This window comes from Lates calcarifer, linkage group LG23 (genome assembly GCF_001640805.2).
Source record: "Lates calcarifer isolate ASB-BC8 linkage group LG23, TLL_Latcal_v3, whole genome shotgun sequence".
Lineage (NCBI taxonomy): Eukaryota > Metazoa > Chordata > Actinopteri > Centropomidae > Lates > Lates calcarifer.
Window position 1 is genome coordinate 12,283,410 of NC_066855.1, and position 26,877 is coordinate 12,310,286.

At 39.4% G+C, this 26,877-nt stretch overlaps 1 protein-coding gene and 1 long non-coding RNA gene across 3 annotated transcripts in view; one reads left to right on the forward strand and one right to left on the reverse strand.

Annotated features, from left to right (window-relative positions):
• The first annotated feature begins 596 nt into the window (after window positions 1–596).
• LOC108899066 (uncharacterized) overlaps window positions 597–26,877 on the forward strand; it is a 46,080-nt gene continuing 19,799 nt past the window's right edge. For both annotated transcript variants that reach the window (XR_007809228.1, XR_007809227.1), the window contains exons 1-4: window positions 597–733; window positions 3,514–3,563; window positions 12,708–12,772; window positions 19,394–19,533. This is a non-coding gene — a long non-coding RNA (uncharacterized LOC108899066). The remainder of the gene's footprint in view (window positions 734–3,513; window positions 3,564–12,707; window positions 12,773–19,393; window positions 19,534–26,877) is intronic.
• pax2b (paired box 2b) overlaps window positions 13,923–26,877 on the reverse strand; it is a 30,807-nt gene continuing 17,852 nt past the window's right edge. Inside the window, exons 9-11 of the mRNA XM_051066410.1 lie at window positions 19,459–19,560; window positions 17,267–17,353; window positions 13,923–15,821 (exon numbers count right to left, since the gene is read on the reverse strand). Of these exons, the coding sequence (XP_050922367.1) occupies window positions 15,700–15,821; window positions 17,267–17,353; window positions 19,459–19,560 (311 nt within the window). The 3' untranslated portion in view covers window positions 13,923–15,699. The remainder of the gene's footprint in view (window positions 15,822–17,266; window positions 17,354–19,458; window positions 19,561–26,877) is intronic.

Sequence of the window (26,877 nt, forward strand, 5' to 3'; positions counted from 1 at the left end):
TTATTATTATGTATTCTTAGTATTATTGTTATTGTAGCGTATTATTATAATAAATCCTTATAATAAATCCTTGCTCAATCAGAAAAGTCACAACAGGGAGAACAAATCTGGTTCTTTGAGGCACCTTTGGAGGTTCTTTAAAGAACTTTTAGCAAGTGGTTCTTTATGAGAGAGAAAATGAGAGATTACATTTGACCCTATGCATTGCTTTGTCAACTACCAACCCAGGAGACAGATAATAAATTGGTAAAGAGGAGATGGTCGGCTGTTTTGAACAGATGACAGGTTGAATGAATTTAAGTTACCATAGACTGTATATAAAAAGATAAGACACTGCACAGATCACATAAACTATCACATATAAGGTAAATGGTCCTCGTTCCCGAGACATAACATGACCACGCGCAGATTGCCCACACACAGCTGTGACGTCACTCAGAGAAACCCGACTTTTCTGGGCTTTTGAAAAGTTTTTATAAAGCTTAAAACTCCATGACTTAAAATTCTGAAATACAAAGAGTAATAATTGACTTTCTTTATAGCTGGAGGTGTCCTGCCAACAGTTTTACAAGTGTCTCTTTTACAATGGGGGCCTATGGGGAAATGCTTTTTGGGCCGCGGGGGATTTTTCATTGCAGTACCGCAGGTGGCCACTGGAAAAAAATGCTGCAAGGCTGAGCTCTCTAGTACATCCACTTTACAGACCGGACTGGAAGCTGAATCGATTGAACAGGTAAAAAGATAATTTTACAAACAGACTGTTTGAAGTTTCATGTCATTCATTCCCAGACAACATTTGACCAACAGCTCCCGTGTGGCTGTGCTACGTCAATCGGCCCATGCCGACTGGTTAGTCTCACTTGAGTTAATTAACTAGCTAACTCGCTAGCTAGCTAGCAAATTACCTTGGTAACTCGCTAGCTAGCTAGCTAAATGTAATTCTGTCCATTCAATGTCAGACTGACAAACTGAATTGAATTGCTTTTCTTTCAGTTCAGTTTGTATTAAGGTTTGAAATACATGTTAAAATGAGGTACTATGTAGTTTTATCTTCATTGTAAGATTATCCCAGCGGTAGCCGGTAACATATACAGAGATATCAACTGCTGAAGTGCTAATGTGCTCCTGCAAACTAACTGTATATTAACGTAACTTAAACATTTACAAACTGAACTACCCTCTACTAAAGAAATAGTGCCTGTGAGAGCTAAAACAACATCCCATTCACCTTCATTGATGGTGGCAGAAATCTCAGAGTGTGATATCTTAAAATGTTTGCAAATAAACCCAAAACTCAGTGAGGTGAATAAGAAAATCTGTATATTGTGTATTGTAGGTTGAAATAATAATAAAAAAGGAGGGACCAGCACTGAGAGCATACTGGACCTACATTTATAAACTAACAGTACTGTAAAAACCAACAGCTGTAGCTGCTTCACAGCTGATTTGAATAAATGAATCTAACTTAGCTAGCTTCTCAAACTGAAGCAAATCTTATCAGGTTGAACTCAACCCACAGCAGAGCGGCAGCTGTTTATCCATCCTGTTATCAGTGTCCTTTCTTCTGGCCACTTCAGTCAGTCCTCCCATTCATTGCAAAAAATGACTCTCCAATAGACCTCTTCTGTCCACAGAGAACCTATTAACCACAGATTTGTTTTCATCTCTCTGACAAGCAAAGGGAGGAGTGTACCCTCCACACAAAAGAGCCCCAAAAAGCCATGAAACAAAAATGTGAATGAAAGGACTAGAGGATATCATTATATACAAATTAATTCTCTCTGGAGCCATTGCTGCCCTGTCTTTTGGCTAAGAATTGGAGTGTCTTAATTGCTTTATCGCTTAGCCTCGTGCTTCTCCGCAATCAAGTTGCTTCCATTTAATTCAAGTGCCACAAGATGGGGAGAGAGTGGCCTCTCCCCGGCCCTGGAGCATAATAGACAGTGGAGAGTGAGGATACACCCTCCAAATTGGAAAACACTGGGCCATAGATTAACAGAAATGAACACCATTAGCCTGGCGATGAGGAAATCATTTTCCCCCTCAGGTGTTTTGGAAGGCACAGTCACACTGTGGCTGAGGTGGCAACTCTGGATGATTGAGTCTTTTTTTAGCTGACCCTCGTGAATATTCAGGAGCTGAGGGATTTGAGACAATGTTTAGTATCAATTTACAGTTTTAATAAAAGTCAAAACATGATTAAAGAAAAATATTAGTTATAGAGGGCAATGACCTCATCAACAGATACATTTTCATGCCAGTCTAATAGGACATACCTTGGGACAATTTTATTCTTTAAAGAAAAATCACTTTCCTTCTTTTAATTATTGTCTTTATTACCTCAGTCTACAATGAGAGTTTTTGGCAGGTTAACTCTTTAGAAGAAAATTGGAGTTTTATTTTTTTCTCCAGTGGTTGTGTCCCTTAGTGAGTTTCAAGTCCGACACTCCTTATGTTTACATGCACACATTCTGCTATTATTACAAATATGGCTGTATTCTTAATTTGATATGGGTCATGTAAACAGCATGTTCAGAATGTAGATCTCAATTGGGATTTTGCCGCGAAACTGCCGCAAAAAGGAATATTTGTGGAATATTCATTTTCATTAGCAATGTAAACAGATTGATAGAAATACTGTCTTTTTGGAAGTAAGGGCCAAAATTGGAATATTTGGTGCATGTAAACATAGTGAATGTCAGCCTGTCTGTGAGGGCTGGCTTGCAGAATTATAATATCATTTCAGTCACAATGGCCTCACAGGCAGTTAATCCCTATGTAAATCTTTGCATTGTTTCTTTATGTCATTTCTTGAATTGAATTGAATTGAAGTTACATGTCAAAATTCCAGCTGTATTTAGTTTAAATCACTGTTTTGTTATAGTTAATGTCTAAATAAGACCAAAAATGGTTTTATGCTTCATATAGTATCATTATAGTTTATGTTTCCTTACACACAAAGTAATTCAAGCTTCAGTTCTACTGAATCAAATCTTTAATGTATGTTTCATGGCAGCAGTCTGATGTGGAGATGTTTTCTGATAATAACACAGCAGACATCTGCAGACGATGAGACTGTTCACTGATCTTGATCAGCAAGGGCTGTTCTCACACTTCTGCAGCGCTTTAGATGGAAGTGAATGACAGGTGCACGAAATAAAATCCCTCATCACACAGAGCTTGCATTTCATTCTTAGATGTGGCAACTGATATACACGTTCAGTATGTTTTTTTTTCTCTTTTGTCTTTGTGCAAAGTGCTAATGCCTGACACACTTCAGGAAAGTTGACAGGTTTTGTGGCCAACTGACTTCATGTTTCTTTTCTGCCTGTTTAAGTCCACCAAACTCTTCCTGCACTTCCCTTCAGGTTAATCAGGTGTAATTTAAAATCCAAAATTCCTGACAGTACATTTTCTGATGCTATTGCCTGTATGTTCTGCATGGCTGTTTGGATCAAAGACTGGTTATCTCTTCTATTGAGCTGTTCTAACCTCTGTCCGCTCTCATTACAGGCAGGCTGCGGTGAATTTCCTAAGCAATCAGGACCAGCGTTCCCAGGCAGGTATAGACTACGACACTTTAACGAGTTAAAATGCAAAGCAAAGTAGAACATTAAATCAGAGTGAATGAGACAACCAATACCCAGAGTCATCAAGGTTTGAGAAAAGAGAGGAGACACCTGGTGACATATCTGTACATACATAAGGCAGGGAAACAGATGCAATGGACAGTATTGTACATGAACACCTATTATTTTATAAGGCCAGTTTGGTCTCAGTTTTCAGACCATTTCTCCAATATCCTTTACTTGTCTTTGACTGTCTTCATTTCAGACTTCTTCGGTTTATCCACCTTTCTAACCACTGTGCACATATTGTACTGTAACTATCCTCAAACGTATATCTTTTAATTACTTGAAATCCACATTACCAGTGTTGATGGTAGGTAGAACAACACTTTTTATTTATAATGAACAATGAACTAGCATCAGTTGTTTGCTTAAAATGACCTATGCTTCCATTGTGCTTCTTTTGGTTATGTGAATAATTATCATCGTCTGTTAAAAGCTTTTATTCTGCCATAGATATTAAATGTATTTACGTGCACTAATTAACTTGTAATGGTGAACAGTAGCTTGTGTCGACAGTGGCAGTGTCCGCCACCCTCATGTTAGATTCACATAGCTTGTACATGCACAAGGAATTCATGGGAATTGATACATGTGTGTACTGAACGAAATTCAGAAGACAACAGTTGGTGCATGTGTGCGTTGCACGTAATTCATGAATACATGTCCCATAATGCTGTAACCCGGAAGAGCCGAACAGCTGGCTGCGGGCATTTTTTTTTTTTTTTTTTTTTGCAGAGGAAGCATATTTGTATTGGTACAAGTACAACTACAGGGATTTATAAAGAAGACATCAATTTTGCATCATAGGATTATAACTTGTCTGAAATAAACCAAGCAGTAACCATATTAATGGATCCTCAAAATTCTGGGACATTGTTGTTATGCTCATATAGATAATTTTGGAAGACAGTGACAAATCTGCTGTTGTGTAGTTATGAGAGAGACTGTCCACCCAGTATGAACGACAGCATCAGTTGTTTCGGTCAGAATATCCTCTAACTGCTGGGTTCTGTTTATTTATTTGTTGTTTAAAATCATCGATGTATCTCAGTTTCCTCTAACTGTGTACATGTTATAGGTTACCTTGCCTTGAGGAGGTACTAACCAGACAAGAATTCAGAGAGTGCTAGTGTCCCATGATGGTCTTTAAGCTTTTTCAGTGGCTTTTTAACCCTGACAAGCTTCTAAAAATCCTGACGGCAACACTGAGTGCTTGTAATGAGTTGACACGAACCCTTGTCCTGCCTGCAGCTCTGATAAAAGAATCAGCCAGCATCATGAATCTGGGTTATGCATGGTATTCAGGGTAAACTGGGGGGTTTTCGGCAGGGTGAGGTGCGAGGTGAGGGTAGATCTGAGAGTTTCGACGCTGAGACGCACCAGCTGTGTTTATAGATTCCCGCTGCACCTGCTGGGGTTACAGAGTAAGTGCACCGAGGGATTAAGCACTGGGGCACTGGGGCACTGGGAGAAGTAGAACAAGGAACAACAGGTTCATGTTAAGGAAGCATGTCAACACCTCCCTGGTGTCTGCGCTTAAGCTATTCATTGTTGTTGGTTGCTACGTAGGTTTCAAACTAATCTGTGCTTCTTTTTTTCTTTAGCTGTTAATCAAATATGCGCAGCTGAAGAGGAGATGTGCCAACTTGTTAGCAGAGGAATTTGCACAGAAACAAGAGGGTGACATTAAGATGGAGATGGGAAAGATACAAGCTTCAGGATGTTTAAATTTAGCATTCACAGACATTTATGTTTTGCTGGAGTGTGCTAGTTCTTGATTACAATGTTGACATTTTACTTGGAATTAACCCGATTAATGTCATTGAGCGTAAAAGCCCATAGCTCAGCATTTCTCATGATCACAGGAGATGGATTAAGAAAGAAGGCTTTCAAATTGAATATACCTCTCCCTGCTCAGCCTGCTAATTGTGCCATTTACCACTACTTGAGTCACTGACCGATGCTATTTAGTCAAACTAATGATGATGCACAGTCCAAGCCATCCCATGATAATTAAACAAAAGCTCTATCTCTTTTTCTGTATTAGCTTTTTTTTTTTTTTTTGAATTAACAGGTGCATACAAAAACATATCGAGCTGCAGTCACTTTGTTCCTTTAAATCACTTGTGGCATTGTTAGCTGGGAAATGACTTTTTTCAGAATCCATTCTCTGTCATTTGTTATTGATTTAGCAAAGTAAGCAGTGTTAAGGTTCTTGTTTTGAACATTCAGTCAGGTGAGCCTTTTTATTGAGCACAAAAATCTCTCACTTAGACTTTAATTCATTTTTGGAGAGTCATTTTGGACAAACAGTCTATTGGTTTTGGCAAAACAACCTACACATAACACATATCTCCACATAGTAACACACTGTCCCACATAACATGTTTTGTCATTGAGGACTTGGTGTAAATATGTTTTTAAAGAAATGTCTGAGTAAACTCTTTCTTAGACATTTTAGTCACGTCTCAGCAAGGATGTTTTCGCCTGAGGTGGACATCCTGTCTACGCTTGAAGGTTTATTTACACTTTATGGTTGTTTAAAAATTCAGGCTCCATCCAGATAGGGAGAAAAAAAATCAGCTTTACTGTAATGCCTTCCCTCTTCTGGCCTGATTGACTCTGATATCACCAGTGCCTCTAAAATAAAATGCCCATGTGTCCCCGTAAACACACAGCATTTGTTCTGAGGCAGAGTGGCACTGCGGAGCGGAGCAGAGCTCCTCTCCGGCAGCACTGAGCCTGACCGAGCCAGGGAATAAGTAAATGAATAAATAGGCTGATGTTGAATTTTCCCCTCACTTGCCTCCACTGACACAAATAGGATCTACAGTAATTTATAATGCTGTTAGAGAGGCGGCTCTCTCTCTAACCGAGGTGTCTGTCACCAATCGTGCAGGAGGCCTCTCAGTGCCACAGTGTAGGACCTGCAGCACTCTGACATCCTGCTTTGCTATTCCACACACACGGCGCAAAGGCTAAGTGACATCAAGCCTCATTATTGTCATCACATGCCACATTTGTAACTGGTTAGTGAGCAAATTGTGATAAAATAGGCTGATGCCCCTTCTGAGCATCTCTGGCTGCACAAGCTGGACTTTCCATAATGGGAACCACATTTGTGTGGACAAAAAAGAGGATAAGAGGTGCTTTTTGTGGCACTAATACAGGTTTTCCCCTATGTTGTACACAATTTATGCAGCAGAATGGTTCATATCAAAATCTATGATGTTATGTGTCCTAATATCACTCTGGAACAGGAACCAGTGAGCTGCAATTACTTTTATCACTGAAAAATGGCAAAAAATAACACTGAGATCTGTTATGCTGGAATTCTGTAATACACCGGAGGCTGTGCAGTCTGTGATGTAAGCCCTGTGTTACCATTTATATGCATAGTATCTCTAAATGTGTGACACCTCCATGCTGTCTCCTGTGCACACATTCATATACTTGTGTCTCAGTCGCACTGCTCTGTTTTTTTTTTTTTTTTTTATCATGTGCAGAAATAATGAGGAGGAAAATCTCTTGCTTGCATCAACCTTAAATTGGCGAAATGAAAATCTGTCTTAAACAAAGGGAAAGACCCCCATGGCGTCTGGGTCTACAGTTTCTGTCACGTATATTCCTTGGAGGTTTCATGTGACAAAACACAGAAAGTTGCTTTGTCCCTCCTCTTGTCACGTTACACCCCTTACCCATAGGTTTTTTTTTTCCCCCTTCCTGTTGTCTGGCTGTCTGTGCTGTCAGCCCATAGCCTGGCACCTGCTCTCATGTTCCTAATTAGTCTCATTTAATTAATTATATACTGCAGCACTTCTTATTTCTGGCTTCCTCTAGATTTCATCGCCTTTGTTTCAAACTTGCAGAGAAGATCAGCTCTCAGTTAGGTGCTGGTAATCAGTTTGGGGTCGTGACTATGATGCCAGTGTGTGGATTTAACACACTTCTTGGATGTTTAGCTCACCGCAACATGTTTATTTAAAGTCTAGAAACACTCATGACATTAAGAGGACTAGATGAGGGATCATTTAACATTCCCTCATTTAGTTTCTCTGTATTTCCTGTTTTGTAAAAGTGCTTTGTAATACTGTTAGGGCAGATGACGTTGTTGTTTTGCGGTGGGTTGTTGTGTGATCTTGGTAAGGAATACCTGATGGCATTAGCAGCTTCCCAGCTGCCACTTCATCCTCCTGTTACACTAGTATGCATACTGTGCTAAAGAAAAGGTTCCATCAAATATTTACCACCTGATCAACACAACACAATAGGGAAAGATCAAACCTTTGACTGAATAGGTCAGCCACAGACTCATTGAATTTCCACCACAGAGAAAACACTCTGCAGGAGGACAGTAGTTGTACTGTTACATTCTGTGAAAAAAAAAAATCATTGCATTACTGCTCTGAAGATCAGTTTATTATTGAGTCAGCAGTATTCTTTCAGATTAACCCTTCACATTTAGAAAGGTACCACAATGTGCTACAATTATTCAGACAGTCATTCATTCATTTATTAATTCCTCCTTTCATAGATTAACTTTTATACAGAGTGACTTACAAACGAGGTCACAGAACAGTAAGTTACAGTTTACAGATCATTGCAATCAGCTTGCAGTAAAGAAGCCTCAGGTTGGGTGCTACTGTAAAGGAGATAGATGGATGTAAAATAAAGGAAAATTAAAGCTGAAATGAGCAACAAGGTGTAGTAACTAAGTAAAATACTATATTGCAATAAAGAAATATCTTAATCATTATGCAAAAAAAACTACATGCAAACTATTTCAGATCTCATATTAAGCTGAAAACCCAGGTAGAAATAACTAAATTCCGCTGCACAAAACCATTTGTATTTGTCACACTTTTCTCCAGTCTTTTCTGTTAATTGTGAAATGCTTAAGTTTTACCTCTCCAGGCATTTAGAAAGTTAATAGCACATGTATGCACATGGAGGTATTCCTTCGTATTGAGGGTTCAAAGCACAGGAAACAGCTGTATAAAAAGCATGATTTTTTTTCTAACAGAAGTGTGCGCTCTTTGAGGGGTGTTTATGTTTGTGTTGTTTTTGTGTTGAGAGGTCGTGAGAGTGACCTGACTCGCCGGAGCCCTTTCACTGTTGACAGCTGATCAGCTGACATAACACGCCAGATATTGTTTCCTCGATGACAGTCAGGTGTTTACATTTTCATAGAGGGTCACACTTTTGAACCACTCTGAGCGTGACAATTGATTTTTTCTTTATGTAACAGCCATTGCAACAAAAATATTTGTCCGCTCTGAATAATTACATTTTGTCCTGTGTTGATTTTGGGTTTGTTTCTAAAGGACCTGTTTATGGAGAGGAAATGACAAGAAGTCGAGTTGACAGGCCTGGAGTGAGACAGTTAAATGCCCCTTGCTGCTCTGGATAATTAATAAATAAAGTACCAGGGGAGTCCTGTCATGGCTTCCTCTATGACAGGGGCTGTCTCCAGTGCGCTAAAGCATTAAATGACCAATTCCTGTCAGGCTAACTTCCACTGCACTCCCTTGGCACCCTCTCTCTCATTCTCCCTCTCTCTCTCCCTGACACACACACACTGTCTCTCTTTCCTCCAAAGAGAGCTACTTTGCTCTCTTTGCTCTGAGTTTTTCAGCGACTGATGGCTCTAGTTCATTTCTGCTGAATTAATTGGTCCCTGAATGAATTCTGTTGACAGGGCAATTCATCATGTGTTTGGCCTGACAGTGACTGGGGTGTTGGGAGTGTGGTGGTGGAGGTGGGGGAGGCGGGGGGAGGTGAGGATGAGGGGAGCTGCAGGGGAAGCTGGGGTTATGGGGCAGGGGGGGATGGGGGCTGATGACTGTGCCCTCTCTTCTACCCGCTTCTATTATTCCCTCTTTCGCTACCAGGAATAGCCCGCAGATTCAGATTCTGCTTTCCCCACCCTCACTTCTCTCTCTGAATATTTCCCCTCAGTTGCAAACAAACATGCCCGACTGACAGATCCAGCTGATTAGGGAGCTCTTCTGTCGGCACTGGAGGATATCCCCATTACTGGCCAGTCAGGTAGCAAACCCCGTTAGCCCAGGACCACCAGTGCCTGTTATGTGGGACCTGACACGTTCACTAAGTGAGGTGCATTGCATTAGGCTTTAATTGCATCATGTATCACACAATAGCCATTAGGGTAATTATTTACTGGTGAAGGGTAAATGAGGTTTGGTGCTGGGCTGAGCCAGCCAGCCAGGCAGGCGGCCTAGGCTCGTTTTGGCATAGGTGTGGTGCTCACCTATACGCTAACAGATGTAATTGCTGGTCATTTGCTTCATTTGGAAATATGTTGTCATCCAAACCACACTTACCCCCAACCCCCCACCCCTCCTTTTTTTCTCACACTCGCTTGCAGTCAAGCAGGGCACTTATTATGTCCAATCAATCAATGCTCACTCATTAGGAACCTCCCCTCAAGTATCCTCTGGATGGCCTCACACAGCAAGAGTCAAAAATTACCTCATAATTGCTGCTCAGGCATCATAACAAGCTAGGCTGCCCCACTGACACGGCCATACAAACAGGTCTAACACAGGAATTGATGGATACTGGAGAATCGTATTATATATTGCCATATCCAATTAGATACAGCACATAAAGCAGCAGATCCATTCCCTCTTTTCATAACGTCCAAACTACTACTCAGATATAAAGACGTGAAATGCATTTTCATATTTTCTCCACCCCACCCCCCACCCCCCCGGTCTTGGTGTGTCACTGCAAATGATAACATCCTGAGGATTTATTGTACATTTGACACACCAGTAACCAAATTATAATTCAGTTGCTGGCTGCGGCATATTCATAGAACCACTGTACAAATCGCATCAGTGTTCAGTCAGCATGTATTAGTGCAGAGCAACTGGAAAGGTCAACAGTTAGATCTGACACTGTGGTTTGAAGTTGTAGATGATGAGGTTCGCGGTTATAATACCTGAAACAGCAGTGTTTCTTAGTGCTGTCAAAACTATATTTCCTCTCACATGTAGAGCTCCAACCTGTTTCTTTACTGTTTCTTCTTAAAAATTAATTATTTAATGGATCATACATTTTCAAGATCAGTTCTGTGCACATATTTTTGTCTTGTGCAACTTTTTTAGATGTAATGATTCAACTTCCTCAAGAGCAATCTACAGAATGAAATCTGCACATTAAGATAATTACTGCTCATCCAATGGGGAGTAATAACATTAATGTCACAGTTGGCAAAAAGTTGAGTATAAGAGATTATTTTTTCTCTCAAATGAATTAAAAATCATAGCTGCAGAGCCTGTTTCATGTATAATATATACAGTAAATCAAGATTTCAGTACTTGTGCATTAACTTGATTATTAAGGTAGTTTTCCATGTGAATAAAATTCCTCTTATTCAGCCCCGTGCTATACATTGAACCTTTATTTATTAAAGTGTTTTTATATCAACTATGCCATTTTATATTTATTTCACCTAGATTTAGGTAATCTGAGACAAGCAGTCTCATTCTATTTTTGTTATTAACTGAATGTTTGATGAGCAAAGACAGATGCTGATAATCCAATCAGATCATCCCATTGCTCTTATACAGTAAATAACATATATATTTATATTCCAGAGGATGCTGTTGTCATCTGGCATACTGCAGTCAATTTGAGCTTGATTGACAGATACATCCAGGTTCACAGTTTATTGGTTTCGGAGGAGAGAGCCAGATATGCCAATTTAGACAGGAAAGTGACAAAAAAAGTTTCCATCTAAATTCTGCTTCTGGGAATTCTCAGCTGGGGAAAGGAAAAAGTCAAGCTCTTTTTTTTCCTCCTCCTCCTTTAACAAGGGCTGTGAATGACAAACATATACGACAGTTAGGGGCTGACAGAACATCAGCTTTTGATGCTTCACAGGGGAGCTATGAAATAAACAACAGGCAGAGAAATTGAATTACAAAGCAAAAAGGGGGTCTCTCCTCACGGGCCCAGAGGCACCAGCATGCACCAAAAACAGCACAGCTCAGTATGTTTTAGAGAAGCTTATTTTCTCCTTTTACAATGTTGAAATTTGAAGGAACATATATGATAAAAGGTTAGAGATGGAATATTTCACCTGATAAACATCATAGTATTTTAATTTAATATCATATCACTGCTATCACTGCAGGACCCAAGGGTTAAAGTCCCTTTTTTGCCATTAAAACAAGATTGAGAATCGCGTTTGGATCAACCACTGGATTTCTGAATTACTGTGTTATACATTTCTATTCTATTCTGACATCATTTCAAATGTACACGCTGCTTTATCATGAGCTCCCGCAGCCCAAATCCTCTGCAAATCGCACAGTGCTAATCAGGACAGTGTCCAGTTGTTGTAAATCAATAACGATATAACTATGTCATACAAAGCGGCAGTGGCAGAGGGATTACGGAGCGAAGAAAGAGTGAAAATAAGCTCTAAGAGGGATTTCATGCATAAATCTCTCGCTGCAACTTAGCACAAATTGAATTCAGGCACACTGCTCGAAAAATTAATTCAGCTTTACAAAGCGAGGAGAGGTTAAACACTTTATGTGCTGCTCAGTGATCCAAATCATGGAGAAAACATTCAGAGGCATTCTCACTGTAGCCCCTGTGTACCATGTGATCTTTATACCTGAAAAGTAAATACATTTATCTCTGATTAGGTGCCTGAATTCATTGTGGCATATTGTTTATTTCAGCAGGCTTGAAATGATAGTTATGTGTCATCTCAAGCAGACATGACTTAACACTTTATTTTAACCCATTATTTAGTATTTATAAGCAGTTTATAAACACTTATCTTGTTTATAATCCACAAGGACATGATGCAGTTGTAAGCAGATATAAAGGAATTTAAGACTGTATTTATCAACATGGTGACTTTTCCTAAAATGCATCTGTAAGACAGCTGTAATGAAAATAATAAAGTATGTATTTATTATATTTACTATGTTGTATTATCTTTATTATTATGGTAACTGTATTCATTTATTGTATCCATTTATTAGCAAAGTAGTTATTTATCTATAAATGTATCCTCTCTCTCCATGACAGCTGAGCGAACTCCATCTCCTGCTCCTACGCTGTGACATGCAGATGAAAGCCTCAAGAGAAATCCAGTAAGTGGACCTAAGTTAAAATTATTTGGTCAAACTATTATTTCTAGTAAGTGTTTATACACCAGTTACAGACGCTTCATACTAGGAGTTTTGACAAATGCATCAATAAACACTTGTTTTACAACAATATTAGAGTGTATTATCGTGGTGGAAGAAGTATTCAGAACTTTTACTTGAGAAACAGTAGTAATATCACAGTATAACAATGCTCCATCACATGTAAAAACTTTGTATTGAGTATACTTTGAGGCAGCAAATAAGAGGAAAGAGAATGGGTTGTTGACATTCAACAAATGTCACAGGTTTGACTCAAAGGACACCCTAGAATGTTATATTTTTATCATGATATTGTAGATGACGTTATGGAAACATCATTATTCATGCTGTTTTGTGAAAGTAGCATGTTGTAGTTTGTCAGTGTGAATCCAATTTTAGCTATTCTATATACTGTGGGGCAGTTGAATATACAGCAATGCACCATATTTTATAAACTAAGGAAATTTAATAAATGTATTAGAATAAAAAGTGCAACATTACCCTCAGAAATGTAGTGAGGTAAAAGTATGAAGTAGCAGAAGATAATACTCAAAGGACAGACAGTAAATGCACTTATTTACCTTTCACCACTGGTGTTAAAGTCATGTATTACGTGTTAATATTGTATTCAGGGGCTTAAAATAAAGTGTTACCTTTGACCTCACTTAATATCACTGCTTTGGCAGATCAATTAAAATCATGCTCATGATACATTAGATAATGAATACCAAATATACTACTGGGACAACATAGGGCAAAAAGACACCACTTCTAAGGCCCATTTGTTCCAATTCAGTTTTGATTATAAAAGTTCACCATTTGGTTGAAATTAGGGCCAAAAATAAGGATTATTTTCATCTGTTCATTATTTTGCTTTTAACAAGTTGCCAGATATACAATTCACAATGACAAATGAAACAATGAATGACAGTGGAATAGAAAAAGATAGCAAATCCTCACTTTTGAGAAGCTAAAACCAGCACATTGTTTGCCATGTTTTCTTAAATAAATAACTATAATGATTAACCTATTATCAGAGATGTTGTCAGTAAATCTCTGTATCAGCTTCAGTTTGAGCTTTACTCTAGACATTCAGAAAAACCATGTAGCCCCATTTTGCGTAAAAGATTTCAGACACTTTTATTATTGTACAAGTGAGACCAGTGTAATGAAAGTGATAATACCCATGAACATGAAAGACATTTTTTCTTACTGTATTTACAGAGAAGTGTCTTCACATCACACACAAAAAAACCTTCTACAAAATGAACAATTTGTAAATAACATAACAATTAAATAAACTCCACCTACCTTTAGGTTTACAGCTGAATATGCATATGATGACCATCTCTGCACTGCATAGAATTTATACATATACTTTCCTCATGAACAACGTGGGTTTTTCCTAACAATAATAACAATAATACTGCTCTCATGATGCATATAGGCGGCCTGTAAATAAACATTAACAAGAACTAAGTCTTTGGCAAATGCAAATACATTCACTTGACAGATGAAGAAACCATCATTCCAGCTTCATTCAACGAAATGACGTGGCCTGAAACATGTGAGGGAGCTGAAGTTCAGGGGGAACATGTTTAAGGCATTTAGCTGAAATCGTCGCCCTGCTTTTGTGACGTCATTGGAGTCGTCAGAATCATCCTATCAGAGTGAATCTGGATGCTTCTGTCTGGCATTACACTAGACAAATGATGATACGTTTGACTTGGGATGGCTGTTATATCCTTTTTCTGTGGTTGAATGCCAAAGACTTAATCAACTTAAATAAAAAATGTAAGCTGTGAGAACATAGTATAGTGCACATCAAGGCAGTGACATAATGGGTTTTGGAGAACAATGGGGAAAAAACTGTGAAACTGTAAGTGCCTTTTCACACTGAGACTTATTAGACTTACAGTCATCTTCATGAAATAAAGCAAATATGCATCATCATCATTTTTCTGCATAATAACGCTCCAGTGTTGCAAACCTCCAAAATAGTGCAAAATTAACAAAAAACACACAGAAGGGTTTCGCCTGATGACCTCTTGTATCCTGACAAATAAGAAATAGTAAAACACTAGCCAAGCAGTCTGCAGTTTAGTCGTTACGAATTATAAAAATGAAATAAAAAAATTATTTTAAGAATATATTTACTAGTTTCTTGAAATCTTGCAAATAGCAGGGCCATGGTTGATATATTGTCATGGCTCCCACTATTCTCAAGCTGATGTTTCTTTATTTATTTCATTTTCATTTTTACATCTTGATTGTGTATCACAGAGAACATGTCCTAATCTTCTCATGGCATCAAAAGTGATCGATTTAGTCATGCTGGATGTTTGGTCGGTGACTGTTCAGACGGTTAAAAAAAACAACATCATTAGCCTGCCACAGTCTGCATGTGCTGCTGCTAATCTCCTCTGATCTCACTGCGCTGCCATTTGAATTGAGTGGGAGATGAATGGTAAAAAAGAAAGAGGCTGCTGCTACATTTTATGCTCCGGACAGCGTCCCTGCTGAGAGGCATCAAGAAAAGGAATGTACAGTATTGATCCATGATGGGATGAAACCATGACACCGCTACAGGTGGAGAAAATAAATTCTGGATATTTTTGTTTTCAGTCTTTTTCTTTTTTCTTTTTTTTTTCTAAACCACTGCAGTTAGCCACAATTTTCATTGTGAGCGTGTAGCATCTTTAAGTGTCTCTGATGATGTTTGTTGATTTTTTTTTCTTTTTTTTTTCTTTTTTGGCTTTGAGTGTCCAAAAAAGCTGCGAGGAAAGAGGAGAGAAGTCGTCTGGAATCCCAAAAAGAAGTGTTACGTTTCTCATTGTGTGAGCCGGGAACATTTTATGCGCAGTTGCTCAGTGTCCAGTGGACCATGCTGCTCACACGGGGGCAATGTGGAGGCTGAGGCCATGGTCCTGCAGGTTGATTTGGTTTCCATGGTAACTAGTGACGGTCATAGGCAGTGGCAGCAGTGGGAGGGGCGGAGCCTCTCGATGCGGCACTATAATAATAAGGGGAACCTGAAAGTTAACAGAAGAACGAACCGTTTGAAACAACAAATACAGTTTTGACTGCCATTTACCAAATTTGTTACCATTATTGTTAGTGGTAACAGCACATTTAAATTGTTTAGCTGTTCTTTTTTATGCAACATTTTATACCAATAAGATCTTAAAATTTTTATGGATAATTGCACGTTTGCTAAGCTCTGTTCCCCTTTAGTTACTGTTGCTGTTACACCTACCAAACTTTCATTTTATAATGATGTCAGTGGCAGATTAACCACTTGGAATTTTAGTAACTTGTTTAAACGATGGATCCATGATTTCAGACATACTTGAAAAGAAAACCAAAGAATACCGCACACTATCCATCACTTGAATTTGCTTTGATAAGCTAACACTTCAGTCCCCAGACTTATCGGGCAAAATTCTGATATGCAAACTTCTGAAATCAAGATGTTGCCTGAGGAAAATGACTTTATGACGTGCAAGAACTTTTTAGTGTTACATCCTTGAGATGGAGGCAGACAAAAGTTGGTTTCTTATTTTGAGCCAGAGTCAGTTTTATAGGCTAAAATGACAGCTTTGACTGGAAGATTTTATTTTGTAATTATGCTAATGTTACGTCTGTGAGTTGGCTTAAAATATTGTGTCTGAATAACTTAAAATGTTGCCACCTGGCTCATTTTAAGGTGAGAATTTTGTAAACAGGATCTTAAATTTGCATTTGAGGGCTAGATACATGATGTGCTAGAAGACTTTAGCTAGAGCTACATATGCAGGTAAAAAAGGAGAGATATTAGTCCTTAAATTTTTTGCTTTTGCTTAGCTTTAAATGCTAAACAACTGTTTTGCTGCATAGCTTACATGCTCGTTCCTGTCCCGTTCCATGTTATAAGAGAAAAGCCTTAAAGGATAAAGACTACTACTGAATTAGTTTGCCAAATATACTTTGGTTTGGCTGGGTCCGCTACAGTGTGAACTTCCCCATGTATAATAAAGAAAAGGACAGTGCTGCTAACGTTAGCTCAAACTTTGATATTGTAGAAGGAGAGGCGTCCGCATAGATAGGAAATAGCAAGTCATGACCCGTAATCCCACAAAATTATGTAGCTAGTCAATAATGTGCTTCTAGCTGTAGACATTATGCTAATTGTAAATAGTAAGCTAGTTAGAATATAGAGAGGCAGGTAGCGCAAATATACACACTGTTAAACCCATTCCTTACACTAAAGTTAATGTGTTTTTGGTTTTGGAAGACAGAATATTTCTCTTACTAAAGCCCCATACCCCATGCAAGGTTTTGGTATCTAGAGAAACCAAAACCTTGCATGAAATCCTAAACCTAATTGTGGTTGCTAAGGCTACAATTGGACACTAAGCATTCAGGGGTGGGGTTTAGCAAACGGTCAATTAATAGTTCAGTTTTTCACTCTCTACTCACTTAGTAATGCTGGGTTGCTGAATCGCCAGGCTTCATTGTAGGTTGTATATTGTGGATGACTGTAGGGGTTCCCCGAAAACTCACTCCCTGCAAAACAAAACAACAAATCAATTAGCATTTCAATGCGTCAAACCATTACGCGTTCATATGCAGTCATTTCTCGTCATTCAAAACAGGATGCAATTTGAGGGGGAAAATGATAGCCATCGGTGTGCGACCAGTCAAGCAAGTAATTTATTTCTTTTTCATTTCACTTAAGTTATGCAACACTGAACAATACAGGATGTGACACTGAAGGCGGCTTTCCCTGTCCCATTTATGGATATCTACCCATTCTTCTTCCTCCAGTATATTCCAAACTGGCCTAATAAATACAGAGTGGTAATAAACAGTTTCATGCATACATTTTTGATATGCTGCAATAAATCCTGCAGCCTTTCTTGGAGGAATTTTAACGTCTCCAATCTGAAACCCCTCCAGTCTGAGCTCTGGTGTTTCTTGTGACAGAAATTTCATTGCAGGGGAAGTAACTTGGAGCATGTCAGTGAGCACTGCTGTTGGTTCAACACGTTTCTTTCTTTTATGAGACAATAAAGGCTAGATTTTATATGAAGCTGGTGAGAAATGGCTTTGCTTTAACAGTGTTTTGCGCCTGTCACTAAATCTTAGAGGTTGTGTATAGGATGAACGGGTTGTAACACAAAACCACACGCCATGGGATTAAGGCCCTCATCTTTTGCTTTGTGCCACATAAGAACAAATGGAAAGTAAAAGTATGTTTGACTTGATGCTTTTCCACCCACATGATTTAACAGTTTTATTAGCCAAAATCCCAAATCTAAAAGTAAATCTGGACTGCACTGCCACCGGGTTGCTACCACGTCTCCCTTTGTTTTTACTGGTCGCTGTTAAATTGACTCAACTGTTTGTAGAAGTATGTCAAAAAATGTAAAGCCTCTATATTTTCAAAATCGTTTCTCAGAACAGAAGCAGAAAGGAAAAACTAGAAAGCACTTTCTCTAAAATTGCCATATAAATAACAAAATGAAAATTTCTATCTTAGTTCAAAAATGTAAATGTTTATATTGTCAGTTTAAAGGGTCAGTTCATAACAACCACACACAGAATGCATTTCATCAAATGACCCAGGCAGAAAAATAAGAGGCTGATATCTAACTATCTGCACAAATACAACAATCTTCACAGCAAGGTAGCTCTAGAGCTAAGAGTAAATATGCATTTTTATAATTTGGATGAACCGAGCCTTTAAAAATATCCTTTAAAATCCTTTACAAAAGCATTTGTTCTTTGTTCCATGACCTAATTTTCAGACTTTCAGTGAAATGTCTTTGTGAGTGTTAAGATTACCTGCTAACTAACAGACAAAAACAAATGTGACAGTAAATATGACCTTCCTGGCTGAGGAGATAACGAAACGTTTCATGGCAGCCCTTTATACAGGAGAGAAGGGGAACAGCCCAAGCCTGCGATGGGTTGTGTGATTGGTAAATGATATGCTAACACAGCGCACACTCCACTGGTTTCCCCATCCGTGTGGTTTAATCACATCAAAGCAAAATGCCGGCTGCGTTTTGGTAAAAATGTGTGTGTGTGCGGTGATGCTGTAGCTGAAGAAGCGTATAAGCCCAGCACCAAAACCTCATCCCTGCCCCTTGTTTCTGGCAGCGAAACACAAGCCTGACCTCCTCAGAGAGACAGCGATTTGAATATTTACTGGGCTCCCAGGCCTCTGCCTTTTGACCCTTAACTGTTTGCTGTGAACCTGAACTGTGGGTTAAGTAGAGGAGGGGAAAGGGATATGCTCTAGAGCGCAAAGGCTGGGGAGGGCTGGTGGTGCTGTTTATCGACGGCCGGCAAGAACGGCCACGCGGGGAGATAATGAGCCAATAAGGCCGAGAGGAAAGCAGGAAGGAAAGGAGAGCGACTGTCCTCTCCCTCGTCTCTGATCACTTATTCAGCCTGTCTAATCCAATCATACACACAGAGCTAATATAAGAATGTGTGTGCCTCTAACTCTGCAGGTCAATATTCATCGCCTCACTGTGTAATTTGGTGCTAAAGTCTCCTCACTGTGCTTCTTAGCTTCTACACCTGTTCCTTTTTCAGGGCCACGCCACCTGTTAAATGGACCCTAATGACGATATGAAGCGGCGGCGTTGTCTCTCACTCACCAGGAACCATTCCAGCAAGCGTGGAGGTTGGGTAGCTGCCCTGGCCTGTGGGGGGAACGTGAGGGGGATACCCAGGTAAGGTTGTGTTGGCCATATCCCGACCTGCAGAGACAAAACAAAACAAACAAAAAACACATAATGAGTGTGACTGAGTTTACTTACGATATAATTTTGATATAAATACTGAAAAAGATAATATTTTATCAAAATGTCCATGCTAATTTTATTGTTTTTTTTTCTGATTCAGAGCTAGAAACTATGGAAAATTTGAATGGTATAAGAAATGTCTCCATCCTTTACTTATTTAAAAGAAGCAACAATGCAAAAACTCACTCTTCAGTCCTACATTTCAAAGTTTACATGACCACAAGTGGTTTTGAGGAATTTACTTGTTACAATACATACTTTATATTACATTATTGGCTCAATGCATCTGATATGTGTAATATAAGCAACATTTTAGTATTGTAGCAACTGGAAATGGAGCTAATTCTACCTCTTTTATATACTGTTTCTTAGTTAAATGTTTACAAACTTGCCATATTTCATAACCCATGGTATGTTTTAAATGTAAAATCGGACTCTGCTAAGTAAATATGAGTTCCTGTAGCTTTCAGATAAACAGAATGGAATGAAAAGTACTGTATTTTCCTCTGAATTGTCTTGTAGTAGAAGTATAAATATTGCCAAAATGTAATTAAGTACAGCATTAGCTACTTCAGTTAGAAAATTCAAAGCTGCTCCTGTAAACGTACAACACCTCCACCATGCCAACAGACAAAAACCTGCTGTTGTGTAGACATCATGACTCATCACCACCACCGCAAGTCAGTCAGCACGACAACTCAATTTTCACTGGAGTTTAGAAACACTTGTCCGGGCCAAACATTTCAAAGAACACTGTGTCATTTAAACCTGCTACTTAACACCAGAGCCTCAGTCCACCTCTCTAACAGGTGAACAAAAACAAGGTAACAGCTGGTGTTTTGTAGTTAGTAGAACTGCAGTAGACTTTTCAAACCTTTAAAGCCTTTACTGAATTCCCAATAAAGGCTTTCCTCTCTTTTCTGCTGTGGCTGTAAAGGCTAAACATGTAGGCCCCTCTGCTGAGCATCACCCATCTGCAGATATTCAGCTCTGTAATTGAGAGTGACAATTAGGTCGTCCTCACTGGCCACAGGGACGTTTGGACTACGGCACGTAACCCCAATCTGCAGCAGGGGCCAGGGTAGGAGAGGCCCCATCTATATTGTCAGCCGTGAGGGCCACTCTGACTCAAAGGGAAAACCATCTCCCACTGGAGCTTTAATGAGGAAGTAGTGGGCGAGATGCATCACAACATCACAGGACAACAGTTGTCCATGTTGTTGCAAAGTTGAGGGAAACAGAGAAACTCTCAACAGCATAAAAGAAAAACATTTCTATCTTGAGCAAAAATAGTTTAGAATTTCTTTTGTTCTTTACTGTGTCACTAAGTGAATTTGCAGCCTGGTGGAGAAGTGGAGCTTTTGAAATTATAATATTTAGACTATTTTGTATCTCTTGGTTTGATAGAATGCACCCCACCTAAAAGGTCAGCTCTGAAAGTGTTTATAACACCCCTTGGATATGCAAAGAAAGTGTACCAGAAAAAATTAGTTGAAAAATACATTTCATGCGTCATACTGAGAATAAAACTCTGTTACAATTGTTTTTCTCCAAAGCACAAAACACACGTATCTGCGGAAATATTGAAAACATTGTGCTGCCATTGCTAATTAGAGCATAAACCACAGGCAAATTTAGATATTGACTAAAAAAAATCAAATTTCTACAATATCATGAACTTTTATTTAAGGGTGAGTGAATGAGCCCTCTGGGTAATGAAGTACCTGCTGCTAGAGGCTGGCAGGCATGCTGACTACAGTGGGGGCCACGGGGGCCACAGGAAGTGAAACGGCCGGGAAATCTGGTGAAGTGGCAGGGTGGCAGGCCTGGAGGTCCACAAGACCCAGGGCAACCGGGGAGGAGTAGAGGGAGGAGGAGGGGGAGGAAGAAGTGCGGCTGAAAGGAGCTATGAAAGCTTTATATGGCTTTTTCTTAATGTTGTGTGATGATGAATGGAGGAAAGCCTTTTTTTGTAAATAGAGGAAAGATACATATGAGAGGGACAGGAGCTGATGTGACAGCCCATATAAATATATTCAAAGCATACTGAATGATCTGCTAATAGAATATGAAGCATTACAGTTGTAGATCTAACTACCACAGTATTTAAAGTATTTAAAATGAGCTCCACTCTTATCTGCTACACCATTAAAATGTGCTGCTTACATTTTCACACATGGCATACAAATTCAGTAGCTTATTATACACTGTGTATGATAATGTGCTGCTCTAAAAGGGGTCATTGTGTATAATGAGAGAGTTTTGATACTGAAGTACATTTTCCAAGTAGTACTTGGCCTTGTAATACAGTACTTTAAACTGCAGTATTGTTTGTTTTACTTGTGTTAATGATCTGACTAATAATTACACCGCTGGGAATTCTATCAAAAAGATTTTTTTAATGCAGAGCTTTCACTTCTGCATCAGAAAATGTGCCCATACTTGAGTAAAATCACCACCATGCTGTTGTCAAGAGTTGTTATCGCCTGTCTGTTGAGCAGCTCCCGGATTTGTCTTTAGGTGATGTAATCACTTAAGATTGTCAGTCAGCTACTTCAACTACAGTCAAAGAATAAACTGTAAAGCTGTAACATGTAATAGAAAATGCATGTGGGAAATCTATTTTTGCACTGAATTTGTCCTTAAAACACATGCCAAAATAGGAACATTTCCATTTGTGCTCTTAAATTGTATGACAAAGAAGCGATTCAGTCTTATGTTGAACAACTGTTCTCTATTATTTGCACATCTCAGCACCGATGGCTGTATTGTTTGAGGACCTGGCGAGATGTGTCTTTTTGGTTAAAGCACCGAGACTAGAGGGCTGCGGAGTTAAAGAGCTTTACAGAGAAGAGTGAGGTCATGCTGGACCTTTCATTTATAATAAGAATTAGTTAGCTACAAGCCAGTGCACATAAGTCAAAGGGAGCTGTGGGAGTAATGTAGGTGGGGGGTCCAGCAGGGGTGAGGCCATTGTGTGACTGTGTGTGTGTGTGTGTGTGTGTGTGTGTGTGTGTGTGTGTATGTAGACATTGGTAACTATTGTCTAACTGTCTCAGCAAACAGTGACCCAATCTTTTCTCCATTATTATTGCAGCAGCTACAGCAGTCGTACACGTTTAATAAAAGTAAATACTCTTATCTCTTCATTAACTCACCAGAAGGAGATGAAATGCATAATGAACAAAGGATCCCTGCCTTTACTATGCAGAATTTCTCCAAAATATGGCAAAGCTGCGATGCCAGAAATGTCATTTTCACTTTGAAAGCTGAACCAATCTCACCTTTTCTCTACTTTCTCAGTTTCCAATCTGTATGTTTCATTGACAAATTCTGAGGCTGTAGCTACACATCACTTCTTAACTGTAGTAAGTGGAGACGCTAATAGACCAAATTCCATTAACATTTCTACAGATTTTAGTTACACTGCTCCAGAAGGTTTATAGAACAGCCAAGAAACTATTTACTGTGGTGTGGTCACTTTTAGCCGATACTTGATCAATATTAGCCCTGATACTGATCCAGTGTATTGGGTCAAGGCATCAATACTTTCAACTTAACCCTCATTGGAGAATTCAACCTTCATTCTAACCTTAAAAAGCAACGAGAAGACACAATATGGTGTGTTTTTTGATTCGTTTTTGGAATAGATGAGTGAAAATCATCTTGTATTTTGGTAAAAGCATGAGTTATTATTTGAATATGAAAATATACTAACGCACAGAACAAGAGAAGGGGAAATATGATTTTCACCCAATAATAAATAAGTTAATAAATCTGTGTTTTCCATCAACTTCAGTCTTTTTTTCATCATGTGTTGATAATGATAACAGCCTCTGTTGGGTCCTGTTTTTGTGTATTCCAGGATACAGTTGGCAGTGACTGCCAGCAGCTCTGTGACTGTTGCTTTATGTCCCCTTTAAAGCCCTCTTTCAGAGAGGCGCCAGTTCGGAGAACTCTTTGTACAGCAATGATAGCCTCATTAGCTGCTTCCTAGCCTTTGTTGTTTTTACAACAGAGATGTGTGTCCAGATTCTCATTAAAGATGGGCTTCTTTATATTGTCTGCTTCCTCTGACAGTCCCCTTAGATTGAACGCCAGCAAATCAAGCTATTTATTTTTCCCCTGCCCTCTTTTCTTTGTTTCCCTGTGAAAATCAATTCAGAGATTTTTGGGTTTGCCGACACAAAAGCCTGTTGATTTCTGTCTTAGTTTGAGAAGTGGCTGAGCTGGGAATAGAGTATTTCCTGCTTTTAGTGGGCCAGAAATATCTGATTTTGACTGTCTGTGTCTTTTGCAGGTACTAAGTACTATTGGTCCTTTTCCTGGTTTGAACTACACAGAGTGACTTAACACATCATTCATGTTTAACTATTGTACCACAAAAAAAACTTTCTGTCAACACTTGATTATATTGTAGATAAAGATGCATGGGTTTTATCTCAAACCACAACGTGACAAGAAACATTATGCACAGCTTCTGCATTACCGTCAAGTCAGTTTCTTAAAACACAAACAGAAAAGCAGGGTGACCTTCTCTTTATCTGGCACAGGAACAAAGTCATTTGTGAACGACTCTTTTGCTTGCAAGAGTATTAAATTTAGCATGACAGGGACACCTTCATGTTTGCTACAACAACAACCAAAAAATCTTTGACCTCCATTTTCTAGGCTATATGCAGAATGGGGCAATTTATCACAAGCCAAAAAATCTCAGCACCCTAATTAATTACAACTAAGTAAAGAATGTTTGGAGAGCCAAATTGCTTTAATTCCCCAAACACCGGCTGAAAGTCATTCATTATCAAATGTGTGCTCAAAGGTTAGTTTGCTTTTGTGAAGACGAAATAAGCATTAATTTCAGTGCCTGAGCCTGCGTTTCCCCCTGTGGGAAGACGGGCGAGCGGTTTGTCATGAGGCCACACATCACTGACGGCAGGTTCGCTGTCTGATCGTTGCTCGCTGCTCACTGGACAACGGCAGGTCTTGATACTTTCTGTGTAGTTCACCCTGAGAGCGCTCACTCGCTTTAATTGAATTTTAAGTGTGGCTAGTTGTATTTGCTGGATGATGTTTTTGTTTAGAAGGATAACAGGAGGGAATAAAGGAGTGTACATAAGCAGATGCTTGAGGAGGAGAGGTGTCATTGACACAAGGGGCTTTAAGCCTTTAGAGGCCTCCATTAACAGGCCCAGCAGGGAATATGTTTAAAGAGTCTTCAGTATGCAGTCATTGAGTGGAGATGTGTAAAACTCCCACTAAATGCTCAAGGGAATCCACTCAGTGCTTGAAGAGGGCTCTTAGGTCTGAAGTACCATCAAGAAAACAGGTGGGCTCTGACTAATTTCAGGAAATACAGAAACTCGCTATAGAAATAGTGGACAATTGGCCCGTATCGAGCCCATCTCTCCATTTATTTCTCAAAATACACAAAAAAGTTCGGAGCTCCTCCTTCTGCTATTCATAGATTCACCCACAGCCCACACTATTTGAATTTTAAGCAGTTTGAATGAACAAGAATAAGAAGCACTTGAGATGAAATCCATCTCTCGAAGGGAATTCATCAAAGAAATTACTTCCCATATCAACAATAGAAATTACCTCACAATATGCAATTGTCCTATCCACCTTTTCATGGAACCCTTTGGTGTTTTTATGGGGTAAGAGGGACTATTTAGCAGGTAATACAGCATTAATGTGGAGGAGAGGGAGAGAGAAAAAAACTGTTTTAATGGAAGTGGCTTCTTGCCTCTGAATTTCGATGATGTGCCACAATGCCCTTAAATCCCTTTCTTATTTGAGCCTGCTTTGCAGGTACTTTTGAGCCTTAATAGGATAAGCAGAGGACACAATAGATTTCTATCTTGCAAGTCTTTCAGTTCACTGAGAATCCCGATCTCTGGCAAAGAGCACTTCATGAATCATTCATTTTTAATAGATTATGCAAATTCCGGGACATAAAATCAACAAGATCAATAACTCCAGGCGTTTTAATTGGTGTTCAAAAACATTTTAAGGATGAACATAATCTCCAGTTCTTTCCCCCGTAAAGACACAATTAATTTGAAATTGGATCTTGGCCTAAATACTGCAGATAATTTACTACTTTTTGCCTGGCTTAAAATTCCTCTGGTTGGCTTATCGCTGGCAAGTAAACTGTAATACTCAGCCATTAGAGAGACCACACACCTGAATATTACCTATTATCCACACAGGCAGGCACTGAGGGAAAACCAAGCAGAGGAGCCACTAACCAAATACTAATTACCAAGTGGAAGTCAGAGCGATGTTTGTTCCATTAGTTTGACCTCTGAATGCATTTTTTCTCTGCCTCTAGTGAGATCTATCAACAGAAAAGGGCATGGAACAAAACTATTTACTAATGCAAAAGCAAGTAATGTGCTTTTCATGTGCAAACACACACACACATACACTCTCTCACACACACTGCTACACACTTACATGCATACAATCCCATCTTTCTTCCTCTACATGTCTCTTTGCACCTGTAACGCAGTAAGGAGACCCTCTCTGCAGAGACCATCTAAAATATCCCAGGTGCAAACAAAGCCGCCTGCAGAACCAGGCCTGCTTTCTGCGGGGCCATCGGTGCACAAAGGACAAACACACACCTTTCTTCTCAGGAGGCCTGCCTTACAGGGGAAATCTACCTCCCACATATTAATGAGAAAAGGGCTCTTTATTTTCTCGTAAGACTGCTTGGCTATCATTTGAGAAGGGGGGCTGCTGCAATGTTCAATCACCCTGTCCTCCCCCATGCAGAACTCGTTGCCTTTGATGGCTGCTGCATAATTATATGAATTTTAATAAAAGCTCTGTATATTAATCTCAGGCCTCCGACAGTCATCGTAAACTTTCAGTAAACTTAACCTTCTTCTTGGTAATAACACGGCAACAACGAAACAATATTTCAATTAGCCAGGCAGTCATTAACTGTGACAAGGAGAGGAGACGAAGGGGGGGGGGGGGGGGCAAGAGAGGGAGGGGGAGAGAGAGAGAGAAATAGGAGGGTGAAATAAATGATCATGGTGTTAGAGTTAGGCGGCAGAAATGCCAGAGCGTATTTACCGAGGCACATTACTCGTGCTTTGAGACACACAAACTGTCTCCCGGCGAACAAATCACAGGAGCAACACAGCAGCAGCCAACAAGCAGTCAGTCCTGCATGGTGGCCTTTTTTTTGTGTGATGTGAGACCTTGCTCTGATACACAGTCATAGTTCTGATGTGCTGACACCCAAAGGTCCTTGTC